General features: G+C 46.3%; 1 protein-coding gene across 1 annotated transcript; it reads right to left on the bottom strand.

Moving 5' to 3' along the window:
- Window positions 1-1,578: 1,578 nt before the first annotated feature.
- LOC311028292 (iroquois-class homeodomain protein irx-4-like) lies at window positions 1,579-5,409 on the bottom strand. The gene is made up of 6 exons (XM_084032752.1): window positions 5,102-5,409; window positions 4,526-4,714; window positions 4,195-4,301; window positions 3,692-3,848; window positions 3,346-3,499; window positions 1,579-3,235 (listed from the first exon to the last, which is right to left on the bottom strand). The coding sequence occupies exons 1-6, from the start codon at window positions 5,144-5,146 to the stop codon at window positions 2,658-2,660; spliced, it is 1,230 nt and encodes a 409-aa protein (XP_083888878.1). The 5' UTR covers window positions 5,147-5,409; the 3' UTR covers window positions 1,579-2,657.
- Between the last annotated feature and the right edge of the window lie 6,068 nt (window positions 5,410-11,477).

Genomic DNA, 11,477 nt, shown 5'->3' with positions numbered 1-11,477 from the left:
GGAGGTGAGAGAGACAATGGAAAACTGTAAATTAAATCAGTCATAGTTTTGACAGCATTTTCCTTTACAAACATCTGCACTCGTTTGAATCAACAATGTGATGAACATTTAGCAGCTAAAGAGTCAGTTAGTTGTGACCAAAGACAGAGTTGGATATTAGATGTTTTTGATCTGTGGTTTCATGTCTGCTACACATAAGAAACAACTCCACAGTGTCTGTTCTTAAATCTGTTAGTACGTTTTAAAGTGCATTGTTAAACTTGCTCTGACTTTAAAAACACACTTTAAGTTGATTATTGATCTCAAACGGTGTGAAATACTCACATGATTACAGATTTGAGGAATTCTCTTGTCATCGTTTTTGAAAACTGAAAAGGAATTTCCAAAAATAATTCTCCGTCAACACCGTAAACAAGTGCTTTTTTTGTTTTACTCTTTGAGGCAAAGTGGGCTTTTGCAGTTTTTCCAAAGAGACGAGTCTCAACAGCTGGAAGTGAAACGAGTAAAACCTCATATCTCTTAACCCCACTCAGCACCGTCAACCTCGTATCTGACTGCATCCTTCATGACACCACCACCTCCTCCTTCGCAGCTCAAGACTTGTTGTTGTTGTTAAAAGCAAAATACAATTGTGTAATTTCTAGAACTTTAAATAAAAAAAAAAACAGTAAAAATCTGAGCCAAGAAAGGAAAAATCTATCTGCAGCCGACCACAATGAGATCCTGTCAGACAGCTGCTGGAAGAAAGAAAACTTTACAGAAATAAGAAGTCAGATGTCATTATTTATCATCCTAAATCTTACTTATTTATGATGCAGAAACAGAATGAAATTCTCAGATGAATTCATCCTGAATTATTTAATCTGAAATGGTTAATTCCATACAAAGCCCAGGAAGATCCCTCCTCTGTTCTGATAAATACTTAATCACTGTTCCTAAATCGAAAACAGGAGGAGGAGAAAGGTGGGGGTGAAAAAAAGCAACTTCTTGTTTCTTGTGATGCTTTGTTTAATGAAGTGTTGCTTTAAAAATGTTTTTCAGTGTTAATTTGTAGTTTTCTTAAATTGATATAATAATCTATTTTTATAAAAACATTTTACTCCTAATGATGCCCTCCTTTATTCCTCCGTTTATTGCTACGATGTTCCTTATCATTGGCTGGATGAAATACTCGCCAAAGTGATGAAGTTTGACACTTACTTAAAATTGCTTAAGAGGTCTTATGAAGCGTTTTGCGCCTCGTGGATTTCCTTGCAGTCCCAGGTTGACAAAGTCAAAAGCCGCCTAATGAAAAGGGACGCATCGCTGATTGCAGCTATATCTGGAGCCGAGGTGGAAGTGGCATCGATTTAACAATTTAACAGCACCCTCCTCTGTGTGTTTCCATTAGTCACGGCTGAATACCACCCACTTCCCCCCTTTCACTCCCTCAACACACACACACACACACACACACACACACAGTCAAAGCTGCGGAGGTATATTCCACTATCCCAGACAACATTTACATCATCTAAACTGATACCAGCGGCGGTGCCGGCACCACGGACGGCAGATGTAAGGGCACACTCTGAGAACTTCGCCATTCTACACAATACAACCTTTTTATTTTTGTGACTCAGTGTGTGTGCAGGCTATAGCAAGTGTACAATATTGTAGATTTTTTCATGTGTGTGAACTGTACAACCTTGCTGCAGGGGCGTGTGTGGGGACACTTGTTTTTTTGGCCGTGGATGGCTCCGTAAAGAGTTTGTAAGTTCAAAGGAGAGTAGGGTCTGTCAAAACGTCGGAGTAGCATCACAGGTTTTTTTCATTGACTGTTTCCCCAAAACGCTAACCCCGATCTGAGCGGCTGTGACTGGGCTCACCAGCTCCGTCAAACTATTTCTACACACGTGCATTTGGCCGTCCGTCAAATCATGTTAACGTCTGGCTAGCTTAACTAAGTCACCAAGCCAGTAACCAAGGACCACATCATTAACTCCACGTATTTGTGGTGTTACAATGTTTTTCATTACACAACATCCACCCATTCTTGCTAACACAAACGTTACTGATAGCTCGGGAAGTTTCACTCCAGCAACCCCAGGCCACATTACCTGAGATAGCATTGCATTTGCCTTCTACGTGGACCCTCCACTGAGGAGCATATGCTAACGTTTTGTCCGGGACATGAAGCTTCAGTCTCAGTCTTTTAGCACAATATCACATATGGAGCCAATAAGTGCATATTAAAGAACAATTAAACACGTTAAAAAGTCAGCAGGGGTCAAGTTTTCTCATGTACTCACTAGCTTAATTAGAAAGCTAGCTACAGCTCATGAAATCTGCCAGCAACATTTGTCATTTCAGATAGAAATGTGAAGCTTTTTTTCTACCTCTGTCTGGAATCAAGAGACCATTTACAAAAAGTTACAGTTGGCCCCAAAAACACATTACAAACATTTTCTGATTAGCGCTGTGTTTTCATTGCAAACGGCATACAGTGCTGTGCTAGAATGGAAATCTTGACAGGTGTAGATAGCAACAGTAACTAAGGGATGCAGCGCTTAGCAAACGGTCAATTGGTCAAGTCCCAACAACAAAATATTGACCTTTTCTTTCTTTTTTTAAGTCCAGCAGTCTTATTATATTCCGTTGATGACGTGTTGGTCGGACTACAAACTTGCCGTAGATCTAACAAGTTCAAAGGACGGTCCGTGTGTTCTGCTGTCCATCGCACCGTCGCTCAAGCCTTTCCACGCCTCGGCTGGTTTGGGCTGTTGGAAAGGAGGACCGTGGAAAACTCCATCCACCCATTCTCTGAGCGTGGCGACCGATGACTCCTGCTCCCTGTCTGCCTTGGTAAGTGCCATGTTGGATGGATACCCGGGAGAGGAGGACCTGGTTGCCGACAGCATGCAGGGAGGGTACTCTGGCTGCAAGCTGCCTCCCAAAGACACGGCAGTGTGCGCAATGGACCAGATTTTGGGCTTGGCGTCTGTACTTCGAGGGTCTGGATTGAGATAGAAGGCGTTACTTTGCTGTTGGGCCGGTGTGAGTTTGGGGCAGTCCGGAGACAATCTCTCTTTTCCATGCAGCGGGTCTGGGTTGTGCGTGAGATGCCCGTGTGGGAGGTCTGTGTTTGCGTCGCTGTCCTTGGGTCGAAACTGCGACTTCGGTTCACAGTCGGAGCCATCCGACTCCAGCAGGTCAAAGTCCTCAAGGTCACTCTGCAGGTCTGCACACTGTGGATCTGCAATGGGGAATCGTACAGGTAACACCAGGTCTGTGCATGCTTATTGAAGTACTGCAAACCCCCAGAACAAGCTCAATGTGCTGACTGATTCAGGCTGCCCTGCTTACCGGGAAGGTCTTTGTCGTTATTTAGTGGCTTCTCAGCTTCGTCACTGTCATCGTCACAGCCCCGATCGTCGGAGCTCTTACAAGCCCGCGGTGACCACGTCACCTTGTTCTCCTTCTTCAGCCTCCTGCGGGCATTGGCGAACCACGTAGACACCTGAGGGAAGGAGTAAATTCATCTCAGAGGGGGACATCAAATTATACAAATGGGACATTACAAAAGGAGTGTGGAATAAGTTAAGCAAACACACACAAAAACACAGATGATAGAAATGATGGAAGGAAAACAAAACGGATTATCAGGAAAGTAAACTTTACAGTAAATCTATGATATTTGACTAAAGGCTACCTGTGTGAGGGTCATCCGAGTGATGATGGCGAGCATGATCTTCTCTCCTTTGGTGGGGTACGGGTTCTTCTGGTGCTCCTGCAGCCAGGCCTTCAGGGTGCTGGTCGTCTCTCGAGTGGCATTTTTACGACGGGAAGCGCCGTCAGAGCAAGAATACCTGCGGTGACCATCAAAATGATATTCAGCTAAGTCACGCCAAAAATAAGTGACTTAATTTTGCTATAAAGAGAGGCCTCCCTCATTTATGGCTTGCCTTTAAATCATATATTAATGACGTCTTTAGAGAGAGACCACTCCGTGAAGTACCAAGGAATTACACACATGACCTTCTACTAGTGTAGCACTTGCAATAATGCCAAGACATAAAATAATATGAGGTCACTGTAAACGAGCTGCACATACTAGAAATATATATATTTTTTTTTTACGTGAAGTATTACATTTTTGAAGTGATAATTTAAAGGCAATAAAATGTCTCGGCCAACATGCAGACTTTAACTTACCCATATCTGTCGTATGGATATTGTCCAAATGCATATTCATAGGGGTAATAGGCTGGAGTCTGAGAGGTCCCCACAGAAGCAGCTTCATCTTTGGGATCTAGTGGCCCCTGAAAATATTTGGAAATAACTGATATACATCTCAAATTTTTTTCAAAACATTTTCACATGAATTAAAGAGTGACTTTATTTAAATAGATATTATATTAGCATTTATTTCTATAAAGTCTTACAGAAAAAAAATACCGGGTCACTTTTAGACAGCGTGTGCACAATTATAGACATCTTATAATAAAGAGCAAAACGATAGTAATAAGTGAACTCTGAAACTCACCCTGGGATAGAGCGCGGTGGCGTCGCCGGTGCAGCTGCTGTAGTAACCTTGGCTCTTTGGGTAAGTTCCGCTGTAGACTCCAACGCCGGTGGCAGAGGCGAGCTGGTGGCCCGGTGCGCGCAGCGCCGGGTGCGACGGAGGCGTCCCCGGCTCCAGACACCCGGCCAGAGAGCTGGAGGTCATCAGAAACTTTGGCCCGGAAAAAAAGAACAATTTGTCTTTTAAATGTCCCATTACATTAGCAGTGAGAAAGTTACTGAAATGTATTTATCGAAAACCAGTAAAGTAAAGTAAAAAAAAAAAAGACAGGCAAAAAAAGTCGAAAGCACAAGTTTAGTACTTTAAGCGGTGTTTGGTAAAGTGCTTCTTTTTTATCCTGGTTTTCTCATAGAAGCGAAGCTGATTTCAGTTATTTCTAGAAGGTGGAAAATACGCACAGAACCAACACACACTGCTGCGCTACTGGATGTGTCCCATCTGAAGAAAACAAGTGACTTGTTTGAGTTTCCTCGGATACAATCTGCCAAGCTTGAAAGGAAAAGGAGAAGCCTGTTCTAATGTAGGACGCGAGCGTACCTGCGGCGTGGTGGAGTAGGAGTATCCCAGCTGAGAGTAAGCCATGGCTCAAAGAAGATCAGAGAGGCAAAAGCAGGGCGACCTCCAACAGCATCCGTGCAAAAGGAAGACTTTTCTCCTGTGACACTGTACTTCTCAGCTAGTTTTCACTTTGTTTATCTCTTGGATATCATCTACCGCTGACACATTTACGCGCCACCTTCATTTTACGCACCGCGACGGTCTTCAAAAGTCACTTCTTGGCTTCTCCTTCCAGTCCCGCCTCTCCGCCGAGCTGCTGCAGCCTCCACAGGATCCCCGCTATCACAGGCGAGTGCGTGCGCGTGTGTGCGTGTGATAAAACCATGCGTCTTCCCTGTGATGCTCTCTTTCATTTTAAGGCGCGTCCCTCTGACGTCACTACACCCGGACTCCGTGTGTGCGCCCGCGCGCGCCCGTGTGTGTTCGTATCAAGACGGAGAAACTCACCTAATTAATTCCCTCCCAGGTTTCTTTCAGCTCTTATCCAGGAGAACAACCACCAACAGTCTCCAGGCTTAATGACAATGTGATCAATTCTCCTTCCAAATAAGCATTAACAGCTGAATACGCACGCACGCACCTGCACACACACACACACACACACACACACTCACACACACAGTGTGCTGTGGCCAGGGGGGGGGGGGGATCAGGAACGTGCCTTGACACCACATTGACACAAGATGATTGATGACTACAACCTGGCATTAGCATAATCGTTTTGCCCTGTAGTTTAGATAACTTGTCACCGCGGAGAAATCTCCCTGTCATCCACATATTCATGAGTGGGGGGAAAAACTCAGGTCTCCTCCAAGCAAATTAATCAAAGAATAAACACTCTGCGTTCCCTTGAGTAAGCACCTTTAGCAACCGAACGGCTTGTCATGTTTTTAATAACAAAGTCTTAAGCCGTCCCAGTGAGGTGGAAACATTCCCCCCCATTTCTTCTCAATCCACCCGAAGATCTTTATTCATTTTTTATAGGGGAGGATGACGAGTAGGGCAAAAGGGAGGGGGGGTGTTAGAGGAGTTTGTGGTGTTAAAAATAATTGGATGCTTTTGTGCAAAAGGGGCAGAAGTGAAGGATTTTACAGGTTTAATGATAGATAGAGAAAAGGAGTTGGAGACTGAATGGAAATGATTAGTGAGGGGAGGAGGAAGAAAGAAGGTATTTTTGGTGAATTGTTTGGAGAGAACTATTCTTTTTTTCTTCTCTCACATTCTTGATAGTTTGTTGAGATTTGTTGTATTGTATTGATGGAATAGTTGCATCCCAAAACGTGGCTTCCATAGACGTGTGGAAGAAACTTCTCCAACACTTCCGACCAGGGACGTCACAAGGGTTTAAAGACAGGTTTACTTTCAGTGGCTGCCGTCCCTTTAACTAGTCTGGCTTTGCCAGGCCCATCTCCACATAGAAGGGTCTGGCTACAGGATATCACATCTCTGGGATCAGGGACACAAACGCTGATACTAACCACTAGCCTTGAGAAACAGTTGAATGTTTCTTCACTAAAAGTGAATTTTATTTGGCAGAAAACAGATGGAATACATTTCACTGATATGTCAACATTTGGTTCAACTTGCCCATAGTTAAGGAGCAGTGTTTCCTCATTACATTGATAAAAAAGGGAAATCTGGTTGTTACTTCCAAACATACGTTGCAGGTGGAAATTGGTGGTTTGCTGGTTTGGCTCAGAGCTGCTGCCTTTTTGTCTCCTTCTGTGGTTGTTTTAACCTTTATAACCTTTATAACCTTTTAGTTAGCAGCTATTTTGTGATGATTTCTATTTTTATGAGATATCTTCTGGGGAGTGTATTATGGTTTCCTTCTATAGGTCGGGGGCAGCTCCCGAAGAAAATGTTTCCATAAAAATGATATATAAGAATCATTCCACCTCCCCTCCCCCAAAACCTGTGTACACTCCCTCATATTGGCAGAAATGGAGTGGAGAATAACAATCCAGGAGATATTATGGTGTGAAAGAAGAGAGCGATCAGAAACTTTATGTGCAGGAATCCCAACATGAAGACACAAATGTTGAAAAGTGTGTGTGTGTGTGTGTGTGTGTGGGGGGGGGAGCTTTGGGGAGCAGAAGGAATCGTTAATAGCCAGGGGATCTGCAACGGAGCGAGGGGATGTGGAGGGCTAAAAGGACAAAAATATTCCCAGTGCACCCAGAGTAAGGCTAGAACAACAGAGCCGCATCACCGGAAAGCATCTCGGCACCGCCGGGAGACGCATCTGTGTGCCGCCGCTTGATTGACATTCCAATTGTCCCGTGAAAGGTGCTCATATCCCGAACACGGCCGGCCGTCTCCCTCATCCCTGCTCAAAGCTGGGAGATGAAGTTATCTCCCAGTGCCGGCGTCACACGTCTGCACACAAGAACACGTGTCACTCACAGAGGATGGAAGTTTGTTTAGCCGCTGACAATGAACACGGCGGTGTTGAATCCGGGTGTTTCGAGTCCGCGGGGAGGAAGGACCTGGAGGTGCAGCGACGAAGGAGCAGGCCGCAGCCTGACTTCCAAGCCTTTCTTCCCTTCTTCCTGGGTGCACATGGAGGAGCATATATTATGTTATTTCCCTCTATTTGAATATTCAATAGACTACTTATATATTAATATATGGTGCGTTTATAAATTTATGGCATTCCTCCAGTATATATTTCTTACGGCTCTGCGTTCGTTAGACCGTGATTATATCTTTCTGATCTCGCTCCCCAAACATCAATCATTCATTCAAGATGCTCCTCAAGAAAAGAAAAAAAAGGAGGGAGAGAAAGGAAACACATTCTTCTCCTCTCCTTCCTGCCTTCAGCTCCAGCTATAATGCAGTAGGTGGGGCGCCGGGTTAATGATAGAAGCATGTTAATGTGGGAGGAGAGGAGGCGCAGCGCTCACAAAGTGTTTGGACGTGAGAGGCAAACAACTCCAATCACAAGTTCCTTCAATCACCGTGCGCCGCATTTGAATATTTTTTCGACCCTAAAGTCTGAAATCTATGCAATTTTAATCACTGTTTAACATGTAGATGCTTTTTGAGCCCTCGTCTTTGGTTTAAGCTATTTCACCTTGACAACATTCCCCAGCAGCTCCTGCTGAAAGGCTCACACTGTGAAATGCTGAGTGAAAACATGACTTTATTGTTTCCTCATTGTTTTTGTTTCTTAGTCAGAGTGGAGAGGAACTTGTTCTTTGTGTAATCTCCTATTAAAAAACCCCAAAGAGGTTGACATGTGGGGAAAATATGCGCAGGCTAATTCACATTGTCCTTCATATCTGTTAGCAGCTTAGCTTAGCATAAAGACTGGAAGTGGGGGACGCAGCTAGCCTACCTCGAGCGGTGCAAACAAAGAAAATTAAGGTTTTCACACAGAGAGTTCACGTAGGCCTAATCTCAGAAAAAAGAGCCCTCGATACGCCGCGGCTGCACATTTAGATAGAACTGCACATTTACTTGACACTTCAACCGCAAACCAAGTCACTGTGCATCATAAACATCCTGCTGTGGCCTCGTGGGAGCAACTACCGGCTTTCTATCTTCTTTGGGTCCACCTTCAGAGCTCGTAAATCCTCCGGTGGTACTCTTCAAAACGCCGCCGTCTGTTCCCAAAGAAGCCGGTTCACCTCGTTCCCTCTCAGTCGTGGTTTCTGTCACAAGGCCAGCGCCATGACAGTTTGTGTTGCATGTTTTTCTGTTTTGTTTTGTCACCCTACCTGTTTGTATGTCTGTCTCCTTCCCCCTCCCCCTTGCACTCTGTCACCTCTCCTGGGCCTGCCTGCCTCCCACTCCACACCTGCCCTGCTGCTGCAATCAGGCCACCTGGTTCCCATCAGCTCGTCACCCAGTCTGCACTTCAGCCCTGCTCAACCGTCAGTCTCTGCCGGATCGTCACTCTGTCCACACGGTTTGTCGTAGTCACGTTCGAGCTAAGCCAAGCCTCAGAATTTCGACTAGAAAGTTTTTGTGCTTTTTCTGACTGCTAGTGATGGCGAGATGAAGCCTCATGAGAAAGGGTTCATTTCTCGAAGCTTCATGTGCACATGAAACCACCTACTGGCCAAGTGTATAATCACAGGCAGCTGTATCTGAACCACATAATGTGTGATGCATTGAATTTTTGTGTCTGTTATGTCTGTTGGGAATGACTATGAATTACAAAAAATGGATAACCAAATAATTACTCAAAGATCATTCAAGCTGTTCTATTATTCTATACAGACAGTGTGGTAACAGGGAGAAGACATTGGGGGAAACTGATCCCGGGCCGGTAGTCGAACCCGTCATCGCCGCGTCGCGGACGTTGAGCCTCTGTCCATGAGGCGGGTGCCCTATCCACTACGCCACTGGCCGCTCCATGGTGAAATAATTTCTGTACATAAATTATCACATATGTGTATAATAAATTGTTTGAACGTATTCTGTGTGTGTAAATTTTCCCCAAAGGGTAAAATCATCACTCTCCTAAATCTCTCTCTCTCTCTCTCTCTCTCTCTCTCTCTCTCTCTCTCTCTCTCTCTCTCTCCCTAAACTCTCCAAACTATCTCCAAATTATATAAACGCTATTCAACCTCTAGTATCCAACTCCCCAAACTATCCAAACTCTCAACTGACCGCAACTCTGCTTCAAACCCCACATTTTGAATGGAGCCTGAGGGTTCTATATAGCTGTAAAACCTTGCGGCAAACTCTGAACCACTTTCCAAAGCAGTCACGTGGTACAGCCGGGCAGCGAGGCTTCGGACGTCATCATTTTTGGCCCCTCCCCTAAATGAAGCAAGCCTCGATACGCGCTTCGCGGAAACGCCCCCTCCATTACTCGACACACGCTTCGAAGCCTCGGCGCATCTCGTAACATCACTACTGACTGCTGCCTTTTCCTGCCGCAGTTCTTGCCCTGCCTGCCTGCCTGCCTGCCTGCCTGCCAGCCTGCCTGCCTGCCTGCCTGCCTGCCTGCCTGCCAGCCTGCCTGCCTGCCTGCCTGCCTGCCTGCCTGCCTGCCAGCCTGCCTGCCTGCCTGCCTGCCCAACCAGCACCTCACAACTTCCAATAAAACTTCTCAATTCTGCCAGTTGGTGTCTGAATCATTGGTTCCTAGCAGAGTCGTGACAGTACGATCCGGCCATGCAGGACCAAAAGGACACCAACCCGTTCCACCAGGCAGTTTCCCACCATGGCCAGCTGCTTGGACAGCACACCCATGCACTGAAGGAGCTAATGGAAGGCCTCCGAGAGCTCAACACCAGTGTGATGGAGATTCGAGACCACATGAATCAGCCCACAACCTCTGAGGTTCAGCCTCCAGCCCCAATGCCAGCGGAATCCAGTTCCGGGCCCAGTTCTGTACCTGTTAAGGAGCCATGGGTTCCTCCCCCTGACCGGTATGAAGGAAACTTTGGTCAATGTCGTTCCTTTTTACTGCAATGTAATCTTGTGTTCAGCCAGCAGCCCCAGTCATACTCTACAGAGCAGTCTAAGGTTGCCTACGTGATGGGGCTCCTTCGTGGAAGTGCCTTGGCCTGGGCTGCGGCCCTGTGGGAGAAGGAGTCTCCCGTCACTGCTTCCTACGCTGCCTTCACCTCTGAGATGAGGAGGGTTTTTGACCACCCCATCCGTGGCCAGGATGCCTCGAAAAGGTTACTCACCTTACGCCAAGGTATGCGTAGTGCTGCTGAATTTTCTGTTGAGTTTCGTACTCTGTCCCTGGAGAGTGGCTGGAATAATGAGTCTCTTCAAGCTGTTTTTTGTCAAGGATTAAATGATGCAATTAAGGATGAACTTGTTTCTTACCCGGAACCCTCTGATTTTGAGGGTCTAGTCTCCTTAGCTATTCGTATAGACAACCGGCTGCGGGAGCGGCGAAGAGAGAGGCAGCGGCGGCCACCCACTGCTTCCCCAGGGCACCCTCCATCAGCCTCAGGCTCCCGAGTTCACCAAGGTGGTGGAGGCTCGGCCACAGAGGAGCGTCAGCGCCGTATTAAGACCAACAGCTGCTTGTATTGTGGGAGACCCGGTCATTTCCTGGCCTCATGTCCACATCGCCCGGCAAACTACCAGGCTCGCCAGTAACAGGAAGAGTCCTGGCGAGCCACACCTCCATTCCCCTCTCCCCTCAACCCCGAGCACAGGTGCGAGCAACATTGTCATGGAAAGGTCAGTCCATTGATATTTTTGCCGTTGCGTTATCACTACGCGGAAGCATAATCAGGCCTTTAGGCCTGTGCTCTGTCTCTGCCCCCTCACCGTCCCTATGACTGTGGGATAGATCTCCTTCCTGGTGCTCCCCTTCCCAGCAGCCGCCTTTACAGCCTCTCCAAACCGGAACAGGAGGCCATGGAGAGGTATATTA

The sequence above is a fragment of the Eutrigla gurnardus genome (assembly GCF_963514095.1).
Source record: "Eutrigla gurnardus genome assembly, chromosome: 17".
NCBI classification, from domain to species: Eukaryota; Metazoa; Chordata; class Actinopteri; order Perciformes; family Triglidae; genus Eutrigla; species Eutrigla gurnardus.
This window is presented reverse-complemented; position numbering and strand designations above follow the sequence as displayed.